Here is a 16,773-nt window from a genome sequence, read left to right as displayed (position 1 = left end):
AAACACAATTGAATATGTTGAATAAGCCTATCGACCAATCAGCACTTGAACGCTAACTATCATGACTTAATTTTTTATGTCAATTGTATTTTACATGTAGAGATTACACTACATATGCATATGTCTCAGTGATTAATCAGAGCTTATCTAATGATGCCGGGACAATTGTATTGCACACAAAATAACAATACAATTCCTATTCCCTTCCTCAAGAAAGCTAGGACTGCTGGCCAGAAATGTCGTTTTGGTTGTTGGTCATGTTTGGACCCAGTCAGTTCAACTAAGGCACCGACTATACTGTAGATGCTATAGATGTTAACTAGTTAGCTAGGTAACACAACAGTGTTAGCAGGCTAGTTTGTTTCTTATTCTATATTATTGCAGTGATCTTATTTACATAATAAGCTAATAAATTTGGTTCTGCATTATCAAGGTCTTGTAGGATGAATTACATGCCCATGTTGTCTGCATGTTGTCCCCACTGACAAAAACTAGCTGAACGTGATTTGCTTCTCAACCATTTTTCTACTACGGACAATGTTTCTTTTTCCAGCAGGGTTGAAGGGAACTGCCAATGCCTATGCCTAGGTAGAATGGCTCCAGTGAAAATGCATGAGCTGTCATGTCCACCATTTGCTCTCTTAAACCAAGCCAGAACCCATAGTTTGCAAATACAAATATTTAGTAATTTTATTTCAAATTATACAGTGAGGGAAAAAAAATTTGATCCACTAATGATTTTGTACGTTTGCCCAATGACAGAGAAATGATCAGTCTATAATTTTAAAGGTACAGTGGGGAGAACAAGTATTTGATACACTGCCGATTTTGCAGGTTTCCCACTTACAAAGCATGTAAAAGTCTGTAATTTTTATCATAGGTACTCTTCAACTGTGAGTGACGGAATCTAAAACAAAAATCCAGAAAATCACATTGTATGATTTTTAAGTAATTAATTTGCATTTTATTGCATGACATAAGTATTTGATACACCAGAAAAGCAGAACTTAATATTTGGTACAGAACCTTTGTTTGAAATTACAGAGATCATACGTTTCCTGTAGTTCTTGACCAGGTTTGCACACACTGCAGCAGGGATTTTGGCCCACTCCTCCATACAGACCTTCTCCAGATCCTTCAGGTTTCGGGGCTGTCGCTGGGCAATACGTACTTTCAGCTCCCTCCAAAGATTTGCTATTGGGTTCTTGTCTGGAGACTGGCTAGGCCACTCCAGGACCTTGAGATGCTTCTTACGGAGCCACTCCTTAGTTGCCCTGGCTGTGTGTTTCGGGTCGTTGTCATGCTGGAAGACCCAGCTACGACCAATCTTCAATGCTCTTACTGAGATACATGGCCCCATCCATCCTCCCCTCAACACGGTGCAGTCATCCTGTCCCCTTTGCAGAAAAGCATCCCCAAAGAATGATGTTTCCACCTCCATGCTTCATGGTTGGGATGGTGTTCTTGGGGTTGTACTCATCCTTCTTCTTCCTCCAAACAGGCGAGTGGAGTTTAGAAGAGTTTAAACCTCTATTTTTGTCTCATCAGACCCCATGACCTTCTCCCAATCTCCTCTGGATCATCCAGATGGTCATTGGCAAACTTCAGACGGGCCTGGACATGCGCTGGCTTGAGCAGGGGGACCTTGCGTGCGCTGCAGGATTTTAATCCATGACGGCGTAGTGTGTTACTAATGGTTCTGTGTTACCAGCTCTCTTCTGGTCATTGACCAGGTCCTGCCGTGTAGTTCTGGGCTGATCCCTCACCTTCCTCATGATCATTGATGCCCCACAAGGTGAGATCTTTCATGGAGCGCCAGACCGAGGGAGATTGACCGTCATCTTGAACTTCTTCCATTTTCTAATAATTGCGCCAACAGTTGTTGCCTTCTCACCAAGCTGCTTGCCTATTGTCCTGTAGTCTATCCCAGCCTTGTGCAGGTCTACAATTTTATCCCTGATGTCCTAATAAAGCTCTCTTGTCTTGGCCATTGTGGAGAGGTTGGAGTCTGTTTGATTGAGTGTGTAGACAGGTGTTTTATACAGGTAACGAGTTCAAACAGATGCAGTTAATACAGATAATGAGTGGAGAACAGGAGAGCTTCTTAAAGAAAAACTAACAGGTCTGTGAGAGCTGGAATTCTTACTGGTTGGAAGGTATTCAAATACTTATGTCATGCAATAAAATGCAAATTAATTATTTACAAATCATACAATGTGATTTTCTGGATTTCTGTTTTAGATTCCGTCTCTCACAGTTGAAGTGTACCTATTATAAAATTTACAGATCTCTACATGCTTTGTAAGAAGGAAAACCTGCAAAATCGGCAGTGTATCAAATACTTGTTCTCCCCACTGTAGGTTTATTTGAACAGTGAGAGACAGAAGAACAACAAAAAAATTCAAGAAAAATGAATGTTAAAAATGTTATATATAGATTTTTTATTTTAATGAGTGGGTATTTCAGCCCCTCTCAATCAGGAAGATTTCTGGCTCCCAGGTGTCTTTTACATAGGTAACAAGCTGAGATTAGGAGCACACTCTTAAAGGGAGTGCTCCTAATCTCAGCTTCTTACCTGTATAAAAGACACCTGATTCCAACCTCTCCACCATGGCCAAGACCAAAGAGCTGTCCAAGGATGTCAGGGACAAGAATGTTGTGGTCAGATGAGACTCTTTGGCAGCAACTCAACTAGCCATATTTGGAGCAGGAGGAATGCTGCCTATGACCCCAAGAACACCATCCCCACCGGCAAACATGGAGGTGGAAACATGCTTTGGGGGTGTTTTTCTGCTAAGGGGACTTCACCGCATCAAAGGGACGATGGACAGGGCCATGTACCGTCTAATCTTGGGTGAGAACCTCCTTCTCTCAGCCAGGACATTGAAAATGGGTTATGGATGTGTTTTCAAGCATGACAATGACCCAAAACACACAGCCAAGGCAACAAAGGAGTGGCTCAAAAAGAACCCCATTATGGAGGGAGCTGAAGGTTCGAGTTGCCAAACGTCAGCCTCAAAACCTTAATGACTTGAACACACACACACAGACTGTCCTCTGTTTCTGACGTGCGCTCGGTGCGAAGCTCGATTTTAAAATCAAATATTTTTCTCCTCCGCGGTATAATTTTTTGGGGGGACGAAGCGGAAGGGTCTTCAATCAGCCTGAAGGGGTTGTATTCGCTATAACAACCGCCTCGCTATACCTTATCCCGCTTATTACATGGCTACCTACCAAATAAATCTATAATTTCACACAAAATATTGATTTCAAAAGGAATTTATTGATTTAAAACGATTGTATTGCTTCCTCTAAAGAAAATAGTCCGTCTCTGGTTAGAATCCTGCTGCGTCAATTGCAACGCGCTGTTTTTCAAGGCAACGGTCTGTTATCAAGAAATAACACGCATTCTGCACTGGAATTCAGCCAATCCATGTAATAAGGGCTAATAATAACAACCTTATAAACTAATTATTGTGACTGAAAAACTGCCTAATATGTAATTACGTTGTAATTATTCTTGTCTGTATGAGTAAAAAAAAAAAACTCTTCGAAATGTTTAGGTGCTAATCACATCGGCGCCTCCATGTTAGCCTTTCATACAATAAAGTTAATGCTTTTTAGTTTCCACACGCAGTCCACAAACACTTGAAAATGCCCACATTTAATACAGACATTATAGCCTACGAGTAATAATATACATGCCCGCTCATTTTAAGATGCCCATCAACATTAAAATTCAGGCTATGCCACTGTTATAGTCAAATTTCCTTACATCTATTTACCAGACGTATTCAGTAATGATAATGGTCACATTTCTAACAAGAAAAAAATAAATAAACATAATATGCAACCAAGGCCAAATTATGACAAACAAAAGATTAATTAATTACATTAGTAACTTAATCGTAATAGAGTGAAACTGAATATAAAGAGATTACTTTCTTACCTTTCCTTGTGGTTCTTAAAATAACGAATGAAATTTGACGTTGTTGCATATTTTGCATCTGGCAAATCTTTTTTTATTCACACGGTCCAGTTCAAAGTCCTTGTATCCAAACGATACTATTTGTGGAGCTCGACTAACGTTACTGTCTGCCATGTTTTGCGCGGTTTGAATTGTGCAGCGTTAAAGGCACATACGCTGATTAGTGGTGCTGATGTCACAACATGTAAAATAATTTTATTGCTGTTTGTTTATTATAAGTTCAAGTCATTGTCGAGTCTTCCACTTCAAGTCAAGTCTCAAGTAACTTGTTCTCAAGTCAAAGTCAAGTCAAGTCATTTTCATACTTTAATCAAGCAAGTCACAAGTCCTGAAAATTGTGACTCGAGTCAGACTCGAGTCAAGTCATGTGACTCGAGTCCCCCACCTCTGCTTATTTAACTTATTAAAATGCAAATGAATTTATAAAAATTTTTACATGTGTTTTTCTGGATTTTTTTGTTGTTATTCTGTCTCTCACTGTTCAAATAAACCTACCATTAAAATTATAGACTGATTATTTCTTTGTCAGTGGGCAAACGTACAAAATCAGCAGGGGATTAAAAAAAAATCCCTCACTGTATACCTAACGGTTATCTGACCTTCTGCTTATTTGGTACTTAACACAGACTCCTGTTTATAATTTCCTAGGTTAAAACCCCCGGGTTGCTGGCCTTATGTCATTATGTTTTTGCTTTTATAACACACAGCCAACAATTTAACACACGGATTGATGCAATTGTGAACAAAACTGACTGGTAAACACAGGAAGAACCCGTTTATTTGAAATGACAAATATATTGTGAAACGAATTATTTGAATTAAACAACACCACTAGATTTAGTTTGGAGTGTTTTGGAGTAGTTTTCTGCTTACAAAGCAGCCTTGCCTTAGTGTGACGTACAGTTTCCATTCACAAATTCTTAGACGATGAGGTGACAAGGTGAAATCACTTGACATTCTGTTAGTGACAATGGGAGGCTGCTGACATTGTCCCACCTTTGCTGTTTTGACCAATCAGATACTTATTTTAAGCTGGGAAAAGTAGCCTATTGTGTTCAAGGAAAAAGTAGTCTCTGTTAATTAAAAGGAAACTCAGTAAAAGAAAACACAGGGGATTTGAGCAGATTTCTCTGCTATAGCCTCCTAGCAATTCAAGAGAACCGTGATAGCCCCGCAGAAACGGTTCATTAACGAAAATGGGTGCATGCCAATACATATTATGTATTAACTGATCGAGGGTAACTATAGGTCCAAGACTCTGAGCGATCCTTGACCATGCTATATTGTTTCATATATTGTCTCGATAGAACCTGAGTGTACGTTATTGTACAAGCAAAAATATCTGTTCGTCAGACGTGTTGGTTAAGTTATGGACTATACAGTATTGTAGTACCTCCTACATGCAGTCCTATTGGTTTTCCGCTGTGCTCCGATTGGCTTTCCGCGACAAAAAAAATAGAACACTGCTCTATTTTTTGCCGTCTGCCGTTCCGCCTTGGCCAGCGCTGCCGTCCCGCTTCAAGGAGCGGGGTGGGAAGCCTTTTTTTGGATGACTAGCGCTTCCACTTTCAACAACAGCATGCCGCTTATGTGTGAATGAGGAGTAAGAACGCTAATTACAACCGTGGACAGAGCTGAATAACGGATGGTTGGAAAAAAATGACTATGTCCATTCTGAACTAACTTTTTGTACACTTTTTTAGATAAATATGATTTTTAGATGAACTATCGCTTTAGGATTGGTGGGTAAATCGATAGACTCACCATTTGCAATGAGAATCCTACTGGATATTCCAATTGGAAACCATGTCTCCAAAATTACTCAATAAGCGCATACCCATTAGCAATCTCTTGTGAATGTCATCATATGAATGCTAAGAAGTATGTCACACCTACACCCGAATCTGCAAACCATAAAAAACATAACTCGTATCACAAGCCATCAAAAATGTCCTGCCATGTCCTGCAGTGAAGGACAAGAGACAAAAGACCACTTCAGACTCTGACACAGAGAGAGACGTTAGACTTAGAATTGTTCATTTGGATGACTTCACTTAACAACTGACCTTTGAGAAGCACAGTGTGACAGCAATTAAATGTGTGAATCGACTTTCAGCCCTAAGCTTTACAGTCCGAAGTCCTTAGGGTCACTCGTTTCCAGGCAACAACTGCAGACGATAGTTCAAGTGCCTCATGGAAGACGTAGACATTTCATGACACCACCTGACCAACGAAACTGAGGGTAGACTTAAGACTTAGACTTAAGGTTAGACTCATCAAGATCATGTTTAATGCAAAAGGTAAACCTCTAGTGGGTCAATTGCCTCAGTAGCGGAGATCATTGAAGCGTGAAGCTGAACTTTTCAGTGGTCTTTGTCCCTTGGCTACCGCCCTGCAAAGCACAGCAGTACGCGTGTGTACGTAATCGGTGTATGTAATCAGTGTGAACGTGAGAGCCTCTCAATATGTGCATTGTTCAACATAATCTTGTAGAATCTTTTAAATATAGATATTCCCCTGTCAAATTCATGTTGTCTTATTTCTAATAATAGCCCTGCCCTGTTGTAGCTACTCTCAGCAGGGGTTTTATGAGTCAAAGACCATGGAATAGGTCCACTGATAAGTTACTTACTAAGTGTATCGTGGTTCTCAACCCTGACCAGACAGTATATAGCTAAGGACTGGAGCAGACTAGATGACAAAGATTTTTCTTGAAATAGGTGCTGGAAGAAAGATGCCTAAAACAGGAGCACGACATAGGAAAGCAATGAGATCTGTGAACCAGCGTACCAACCGCTTTAATCATCTATATGGGAAACCTGTACCACTAATAATGCCATGTTTTCTAAACATTTTGGGGCATTCTCATGTTTAATATGATAGGGACAGTGGCGAAAGATTTTTGCTGAAAGAGCACTGGGCTGGATCTTAACCCATGGAGGGTTATGTGTCCACATGAGGCAGAGGCTTAGGCCATTTGACCACAATATGCCACTTAAAGCCATGTTTTGAAACCTCCTGGGAGCATATACGAGACTTTATCAACACAAGATGTGATGTCAAACTGAAATGAATGCTAATACTGGGATGTAGCGCCAGGGCCCTGTTGGTACTGAAAGGAGTTGAGTGGGCCATAGTAAAATAATGAATGACACAATTCATTGTTGGATGTAGAAAATAATGTCCAAGTATCTGATCAACGTGTGGCCCCTGATATGACTAGGTCTGCATTAATGTGACATGAGGCTGAGAGAGAGGCACAAAGAGATGGAAAGAGGGAGAAGAAGAAAGGGAGAAACATTGGTAGAGAGAGAGACAGAGCAAGAGATAGAGAATGAGGGGGAGGCAAGAGAGAAATGCATAGAGGTGATGCAAAAGAAAGGAAATGGAGAAAAAAAAGAGGCTGAATGAAATGATGCATTGACAAAGCTTCCCAGTACTGTAGTGTTCTCTAAGTTACTGACAGGTTCCATAGTGTTCTGTTCCGTTAACACAGCTTTGTAATGAATAATGCATGCCATGGACTTCACCTCCCTCCATCCATCCCTTCATCCTTCCAACCAGCTGTGGAAAAGTGGGTCAGTGTTCCTGAAAAGCTTTCCTGAGGACACACACACACATTTCTACTTCACAGTCCTACTTAAGAGAAAACTCATTTGATAACGAATGTTACCCAAAATGTGATTCAGCCACCATTAAAAGAGCTGAAGTGAACAGAGGTGGAGGATGCAGGGCGGTGGTCAGAGAGATGAGCCGATGTCAGTCAGCAAGATAGAGCAGCAGGCAAGATCTTAAAAGGAAGGTGTGGCTGTTCGAACGGTATGACTAACAGTCGCAAATTCCCTTTAAATCCAGTCTGCTGGATGGCTGGCTGAGTCCACGGAGAAAACGTCCTTCTTGCTTTCTCTTCTTTTGCTTCTCTCTCCAAAGAAACACATACAATTATTTCCCCCCCACTCTCTTTCTCACACACCAACACTTTCATTTCATCCTCTGAATGCACAAATGTCACTCTCCCCAGCTCCCTTGCTCTCCAGACTCACATTGACGATGGCCTCTTTTGTCTGAGCCATGTCTGATATGACTCCATCGGTGATGATGAGGAGGACGAAGTACTGGGAGCCGTCTTGAACTGCTGCAGCATACCTAGTTAGGTGCACCCCCATGCACAAAACAGAAAAACAAAACACACGCACAAACAGGTACTGAGCAAAAAGCAACTCGACTTCTGCAAACTAAATTCAATGTGACCAATGATAATAGTTGAATGTCCTTTATCTAACTCCACCGTGCCCCCTTCATCTTCCCTTCTCCTCCTGTTCATTTAGTGTCTGCGGTCGGGGATCGGAAAACATTGACTTGAATCGCTTACGGATATGAAGCAATGCGCTGCGCGATTCACTGATTAACTGTGGGTGTTCATACGGGCCCTCTGGTTAGAGTCCTTTCCTATCCATCAGTCCTGCTGCATTCACATGCTAATGACTACAGCAAACTGTGACAACGTGTGTGTGTGTGCGTTCGTGCGAGTGTGTTGGGGGGGTGTAGGCTCACACCTCACCTCCACCCTTACCACTCCACCCCCACCTGTCCTCCAGACGCTTTTTTGGAAGCTACATAAGTGCTCGGGTGCATCAAGTCTCATTTCAGTCTAATTCCAGTTTAATTAATGTCTAATGCAGGATGAAATTTCCAATGAGACAGGACTTACCATCACACAGGGAAATTATCTCCTAGCACCGTGGCCTACAATAATGACAAATGGTGTGTGTGTGTGTGTGTGTCTATGTGTGAGAGAGAGTATGTGTATGTGCATGGCATTTATCTATGCTTCTCCCACACCCTACTTCTTCTGTAACACGATCAGAGTGCTTGCCCTCCTTGACTCTTTGTGTTATTTTTTACACTGAGTGCTCTGCCGCCAGCCTGGCGAGGCTGTCCTGTTTACTCTCTCTCACTGTACCAGGGCGCTAATGTGTCTCATCATGTGTTTTGTGTTTTCTCATCTGTTAAAGGGCCAAACGTCACAGCTTATGGGGTCAGGACAGCAAAGAAGTGCAGGTATGAAAGACTGAGTAGGCATTTATGGGATTAATGCTATCGAACAACAGGAGGACTGATATCAGGAAATAGAAGATAGAGATTTTAATGTTGTAAGACAATGGGCAAATTGTGAGTATGTGCTTTTTCTATGCTGCAACCAAGATATGACCCCAGGTCGCAAGTGCGCAGCTGCTGAGCCTCACAGTTAAACTAGACCAATGCCATCGGTGCACCGCAATGTCGCCAAATTATGAGTTTAACAACTCAGTGTTCAATGAGACATGCAGCATATGTTTGAGAGGTCCAGTCTATTTCCCTAAATAAAATCCTAAAACCACACCATAGTATTTTAGGAAATTCACCCTGAATTCATCACATTGTAGAGTTTACAGTTTTTTAATATAACATTGAAATGGTAAGATGATACAATTGTTGATACAACTAGACCTAGCCTACTAAGAATCAAATTATTGTACTGACAGTTACTTATTCATTGTTGCATAGACAGTGGATCTCATTGATCCTTGCTCACCAGAATGATGTAATATACCGATAGAATGAATGTTTCTAGTTGACATCTACATGTAGCAGGTTTTCTCTGGGTATGGCAATCTGGGGACTAGTAAGAAACTACAGGTACAGATGGGCTCCAACCATGGATAGTATGTTTTTTAACATACTGAAGGAAATAAATCATATTTTCTTACTAATGTTTCTGAATCCAAATGGACATGTGGTATAGCCTATCAATTGAGGAATATTCTATTTGTCTGTTTTCAGCTTATATTACGTATATATGGGTGACAAATGAAAGGAAAAACCTTAATAAATTAGTGGAGGAACATAAGAAATACAGATGCTTTCATAGAGGTGTACTGCATGATACAATTAAGCAATTAACATCCTATCATGCCCTGTGGTGCGTATAAATATGCTGAGCATGCTCAGCTGACCTTGATATTGGATCAAGATAGCGAGAGGATAGGATCTAAGTGTTAGACAGCGCTCTCCATCACCACCATCAAAACATCAAATAAGGGACTATGTTTTGGAAAAATTGTGTTCCATCAGTAGAGTTCCAGACTCATAGAATCTATACCAACGTGCATTTAAGCTTTTCTGGATGCTCATGGTGGCCCAGCATCTTACTGATACATTTTTCTTTGAAGTTGCCACCCATCTGTGTATGTGTGTGTGTGTGTGTGTGTGTGTGAGTGTCTGTGTTCTCGTTAAAATGCATGCTTCCATTACCTGGCCACGTGGTTTACTACGGGGGCAAAGTTGGTTGGTCCATACAACTGAACAGTCTTGAGACTCTGGTGATAAGCCTCAAGGATGCCCTCAATGCCATTACAGTAGGGGTTCTCCATGTTACCGTTCTGGAAACAATCAAGAGTCAAGTGCATTAATAAGTGAAGATCTTTTTTTCTGAATTATCTATGGGGGTTGATACTGTAGGTACCCTAGATGTTAGACCATCTGAAAAATAACTGAACGTTTTTAAGATCAAATCCCAGACCCGACAAGGTAAATGTCTTTCTGTCCATTTACAAGATAGTTAATGCAAATTTCTGCCAGGATATTGATGAAAATGAGTATGTGTTCTCAGTCAACTCACCTGGGAAAAATCGATATAAATAGGAACATTTTATGAAATATGTAAATACACAACACGTGTGTTTATATTTGTCTTTTTAAACACATACACCGATCAGCCATAACATTATAACCACTGAGAGGTGAAGTGAACAACACTAATAATGTTGTTATCATGGCATCTGTCAGTGGGTGGAATATTTTAGGCAGTAACTGAACATTCTGTCCTCAAGGTTGATGTGTTAGAAGCAGGAAAGGAAAAGTGTAAGGATCTGAGCGACTTTGACTTGAGCCAAATTGTGATGGCTAGACAACTGAGTCAGAGAATGTCCAAAACTGCAGCCCTTGTGGGGTGTTCCTGGTCTGCAGTGATCAGAACCTATCAAGTGGTCCAAGGAAGGAAAAGCGGTGAACCGGCGACAGTGTCATGGGCAACCAAGGCTCATTGATCCACGTGGGGAGTGAAGAATGGCCTGTGTGTTTCGATCCAACAGATGAAGTACTGTAGCTCAAATTGCTGGTACTGACAGAAAGGTGTCAGAACACACAGTGCATTGCAGTTTGTTGTGTATGGGGATACATAGCCGCAGACCAGTCAGGGTGCCCATACTGGTCCACTGCTGAAAAAAAAACTGAACTGGACCACGGAGCAATGGAAGAAGGTGGCCTGGTCTGACGAATCACGTTTTATTTTACATCACGTAGACGGTTGAGTGTGTGTGCGTCGCTTACCTGGAGAACAGATGCCACCAGGATGCACTAAGGGAAGAAGGTAAGCCAGCGGAGGCTGTGGACAGGGGTCAGATTTGAGGAATGTTTTGCTGGAAAACCTTGGGTCCTGCCATTTATGTGGATGTTACTTTGACACGTAACACCTACCTGAGCATTGTTGCAGACCATGTTCACCCTTTTGCTTTGCGCCCTGCCACAAAGCAAAAATGGTTCAGGAATGGTTTGAGGAACATATCATTGAGTTCAAGGTGTTGAATTGGCCTCCAAATTCCCCAGATCTCAATTCAATCGAGCATCTGTGGGATGTGCTGGATACACAGGTCGATCCATGGAGGCCCCACCTCGCAACTAACAGGACTTAAAGGATCTGTTAATAAAATCTTGGTGCCAGATACCAGACACATCACACTCAGAGTTCTAGTAGAGTCCATGCATCGACGGGTCAAGGCTATTTTGGCGGCAAAAGGGAGACCTACACAATATTAGGCAGGTGTTCATAATGTTATGGCTGATCGAATTAAGGGGTTAGTTTGAAATATATTTTTTTGTTGAGTTTAGGGTCATGGCCATGGCATCGGCTATTATTGATAGCAACCCTAAGGAGCATTTAGGGTCAGCAGTAGTTCAACTTGTGGCCCAAAAGCTTAAACCACTAGGCCTCCTGATGCCTTATGGTCAGTCCACTGATGTCCACATTTGACTCACCAGAGGGAATTCGTGAGAGACCCGTCCATCCGGGGGTAGCTTGGCTCCAAAGCCCAGGGCAGGGAACATCTTATCACTGTCATAGTCCTGGATGATTTCCCCGACAGCCTTCAAGGCCATGGCATAGGCATTCATCTGGTATGGGTTCATATAATGCAGAGAGGTGGACTGGGAAGGGTTACCTAGAGAGGGGGTAAAGGCCAGATGAATAACCACTTGGTATGAGAGGGTTCTGGACTGCTCTTTGAATTAGCCTTAAAGGGAAAATGAACTCTATCAACACTAGACCCTAGTTGCGGCAGGAAAGTTTAATCAATGTTATTGGTTGATTGAGGCTGCTGTTTGATCCCACAAATGATGTGTAATATAAATGATTATGGTCTTTGTGTTTCCCCAATCAAACTAGTGGCAGGTAGATATAGCTGTCCTTGTTCAATAAAGTCATTGTACTTGTTTCAACAATGTTCCTACCTGCCACAACATTGCCTGGTTGATGCATTTCCTCTGGCTTTTTGAAGACTATAGTCTAAAAGGAGCCTTACTTCCTTATCAAATTGTATTCCCCCTCTCTAAGTTGGGCTTTTCCCAACAGAGGTGGTAATTGTTTATATAGATTATTGGGTGCTCACTAGATCTTTTGAGATTGAGAAACAATAACTGCATCTGATCATTTTGAAAATGCTATGATTTCTGGACATTTTTTTTTTTTTTTGTGTTCACCATGTGACATCCTTGTTTAATCAGAATCAGGCTTTTTTATCTGACAGAAGAGATTTATTGTTAACAATTCCTTATGTTTGTTTACAGGAAATCATACATGTAGTAGAACCAGAAAAAGAACCAGGCAAGCCTAGTTCAGCCGGCCCGCAAATAAAAGTGAGAAATGTTGTTGCCCTCATTGGATCCAAACCTGGGTCTCCCACGTGAGAAGCTGTGTCTTTTACTCCTATGCCACAGATTTATAAGTGTATGAGTGTCTGTATAGCATCTCGACATTAGATCACACATTTTGTCACGCATTAACATCACACCAAATTTGAATATTTCGCACGACACCATTAAGCATTGTGTTAAACTGACTAACCCTTATTAAGTTTACCTCGACCACAAATACTGTAGCATGTATGAACTATATGGCTTCTGCCACCGGCCGTTTTAACAGATTATGAGCCAGTAACAGGCTTACTAGTATCTACTAACTTACTAATTAGAATAGTCATCAGAATTTGAGCAATTGCTAGTGAGACTGAGTATGAATTTACACTGCCAAAAATATTTAATTTCATGGCACAACACTGTTTTATTTCATTCGTGAATGACATTGATATAATAAATATCAATATAGGTGACGAAAACTGACTTTTTTGTTAAGTGAAAAGACGAGGGAATAGTGAAAACCCCTACTCTTTTACTGCCCAAGGGGTTGTGATGTAGCCTATATTACCCCAAAAAGCATGCACGGATGCGTACTTCAAAAATCCACCAGAAACAGTTGCAATATAACCGCAAACTGTTTTATTTTAGGCTAACTATAATGGAGCTAGTGAAGGTGGTAGCCAGCAAAGTTTTTGTCTATCCTGACGCAAAATGCGGATACGTATTTCGAAAATGCACCAGGAATAGTCGCAATATAACTGTTACGTTTTATTTTAGGCTTACTATAACGTAGCTATTGAAGGTATCTTGAACAAATCCTAATGCATAATTTGTTTTGACCATGATGAGGCTTGAAAGTGGAACCTATTGGTTCATGGTCCGTGTCTCTAACCACTACATTATTTAACAAGGGGCAGTCAGTCAGTCAGTCACTCACTCACTCACTCAACTCACTCAGTAAGAGACATTCGCTCTTCTTGGCCAGCGCCACTTACGCAGTCCAGCAAAAACTAAATTAAAAAGGAGTTTGTGAACCCAAGTTACAATGGTTAGCTAAAAAGAACACTGAATCGCAAATTGCAGTCATGGGAGGGTTGATAGGAAGAAGTCTCTGCTGTCCAAAAAACTGAACTGCTGCTCTTAATTTTGCCAGAGACCACCTGGACAAACAGGAAATGTCATTGGAAGTCCAATCTCTATGTGGAGAATGGACAGAACCTCAAAGACCTCTGGACAGAACCTCAAGGAGCTAAAACTGGGCCAAAAATGGGTCTTCAAATGAGACAAAAACCCAAAACATTCAAGCAAATTTATCAAATAAATAATATTTGTGTTGTTTTGGATTGGCCAAGTCAATCCAATCAAGATTGGTCCTTAATCCAATCAAGATACTGTGGCATGACCGGAAGTGGGCAGTACATGCCAGACAGGATGAGTTCTGTAAAGAGAAGGGGGCAATGATCTCTAAACAATATGACAGACACTGATTAGTGGCTATAGGACATGTTTACTCCAGGTTATTGCTGCTAATGGATACTGAATGAATATTTTTCCCCACATTTTTGTTTATAAATCATTGTTAAATGAACAATGAAAATACAGCTCTTAAGAAACCACTCTTAATTTTTCTTAAATCAGCATCTCTACATGTATGGCAGCCATTCCATTCCAGTGTCAGTTAAATTCCAACACACGCACACCTCATTTTACTTAATGTGGTACAGATTAGGTGATTACCTGAACCAAATCTAATTTAACGATGAAAAGTACAAAAACCACTGCTGTGGTCATCACTGTCCTCTTGCAATAGGACCAGCTGGATGGCATAAATTGTGCAAGTAGTACCTCAAAGGTAATTTGAATAATAAAATAACTATTCAGCATGACAAAATAGTTGAAAAGAAAAGCTTTGAGTGAGGAAAAGTAGGGTTCAATTCTAGCTTTACTGGCAGAGGGATACAGTGAGAGTTAGGTTGCTTCCATCCTGAAAATTTCTAAGACAGCGGTTCATATGAACAAGGTCATGCAACAGGCATTGGGGACAACAAAGCTACAATATGGCAGAGGGCAAAAACAACTGTCCACTGACGGATATGACCATCAATTCATTCAAATGTCACTCAACAACCGTAGGGGCTGGGCTGAAGTCGTGCAAAGCTACAAAAAAGCCCTACATTAATGAGAAGCAAATAAGAGCCAGGCTGAAGTTTACAAAAGACCATTAGGATTGGATTGTAGAGGAATGGAGTAAGGTCATCTTCTCTGACAAGTCACATTTTCAGCTTTCGCCTAACACCTGGTTAGACGGAGACCTGGAGAAGCCTACAAGCCACAGTGTCTCGACCCTCTGTGAAATTTGGTGAAGGATTGGTGATGATCTGGGGATGCTTCAGCAAGGCTGGAATCAGGCAGATTTCTAGTTTGTGGAGGATGCATGTATCAAGCCAAGTACAAGGTTATCCTGGAAAAACACCTGCTTCCTTCTGCTCTGACAATGTTCCCCAACTCTGAGAACTGGTTTTTCCAGCAGGACAATGCTCCATGCCACACAGCCAGGTCAATCAAGGTGTGGATGGAGGACCACCAGATGAACACCCTGTCATGGCCAGCCCAATCTCCAGACCTGAACCCCATTGAAAACCTCAGGAATTTGATCAAGAGGAAGATGGATGGTCACAAGCCATCAAACAAAGCCAGGCTACATGAATTTTTGTGCCACAAGGGACAGACTGGTGGAGAGCATGCCAAGACGCATGAAAGCTGGGTTTTTCCACCAAATATTGATTTCTGATATTTGGTGGAAAGTTCAAGTAACAGACATATCTCAACATCAACTGTTCTTAGGGGACTGTGTCAATCAGGCCTTTATGGTAAAATTGCTTAAAAGAAAGTACTACTGAAAGACAACAATAATAAGAAGAGACTTGGTTGGGTCAAGACAGAAGAAATGTACATGAGACTGATGGAAGTCTGTCCTTTGGTGTGATGAGTCAAAATTTAGATTTTTTGATGCCAATCGCTGTGTCTTTGTGAGAAGCAGAGTGGGTGAACAGAAGATCTCTGCATATGTGGTTCCCACCATAAAACATGCGAGGAAGAGGTGGGATGGTGTGGGGGTGCTTTGCTGGTGACACTGTTGGTGATTTATTTAGAAATTCAAGGCACACTTAACCAGCATGGGTATGACAGTATTCTGCAGCGATACGCTATCCCATCTGGTTCATGCTTAGTGGGACTATCATTTGTTTTTCACCCGGACAATGACCCAAAACACACCTCCAGGCTGAGTAAGCACTGTTTGACCAAAAATGAGAGTGATGGTGCTGCATCAGATGACCTGGGCTATTGGAACACCTACATGTAGAGTAGGAATTGACTCCAGAGATCCCTTGGAAGCAAAGCTGTTGTAGACTATGGATTAGCTTTTATTTTTGGTTAGTAGTAGAAGTTTAAAATGACTCCAAAGCATGCACTGCAAATCCATTACCAATGAAATTATTGTGTACACTGTTTTACAATACAACTGTTGCAACAATCCTCCAATTTTGCCCTGCTTTCTTAAATTGGATTTAATTTATTTTAGGTAGACAGTCATGACCCATTAAAACCATTCAGCATGTGTGGAACCCATCAGAGACCAGAGTTTAATACCCTACTCTACCCTTACTCTCCTTTTCACTTTTTTCCCTTAGTGACCCAAATTTGGGGTATGGCCCATCAGTTGAGAACCACTGTGCCAAGGCATTTTTGACTACAGTATGGCAGGAATTAGGCAGAATGGTGACTTTTTACACTGGGGAAAGGAGGTTGTAGTTGGACATCTTGGCTCTGAT

General features: G+C 41.3%; 1 protein-coding gene across 4 annotated transcripts in view; it reads right to left on the bottom strand.

Annotated features, from left to right (window-relative positions):
• Positions 1–16,773, bottom strand: part of cpne5b (copine Vb) — a 207,868-nt gene that overhangs the window by 18,246 nt on the left and 172,849 nt on the right. For all 4 annotated transcript variants that reach the window (XR_002198020.2, XM_013132288.3, XM_013132289.3 and 1 more), the window contains 3 exons: positions 12,065–12,246; positions 10,283–10,410; positions 8,032–8,134 (listed from right to left, as the gene is read on the bottom strand). Coding sequence is in view for 3 of the 4 variants with exons in the window: in XM_013132288.3 (XP_012987742.1) it covers positions 8,032–8,134; positions 10,283–10,410; positions 12,065–12,246 (413 nt within the window). In the remaining variant the exon portion in view is untranslated. The remainder of the gene's footprint in view (positions 1–8,031; positions 8,135–10,282; positions 10,411–12,064; positions 12,247–16,773) is intronic.

This window comes from Esox lucius, chromosome 17 (assembly GCF_011004845.1).
Source record: "Esox lucius isolate fEsoLuc1 chromosome 17, fEsoLuc1.pri, whole genome shotgun sequence".
Lineage (NCBI taxonomy): Eukaryota > Metazoa > Chordata > Actinopteri > Esociformes > Esocidae > Esox > Esox lucius.
The sequence above is the reverse complement of the archived record's forward strand: the minus strand, read 5'-3'. Positions and strand labels throughout refer to the sequence as shown.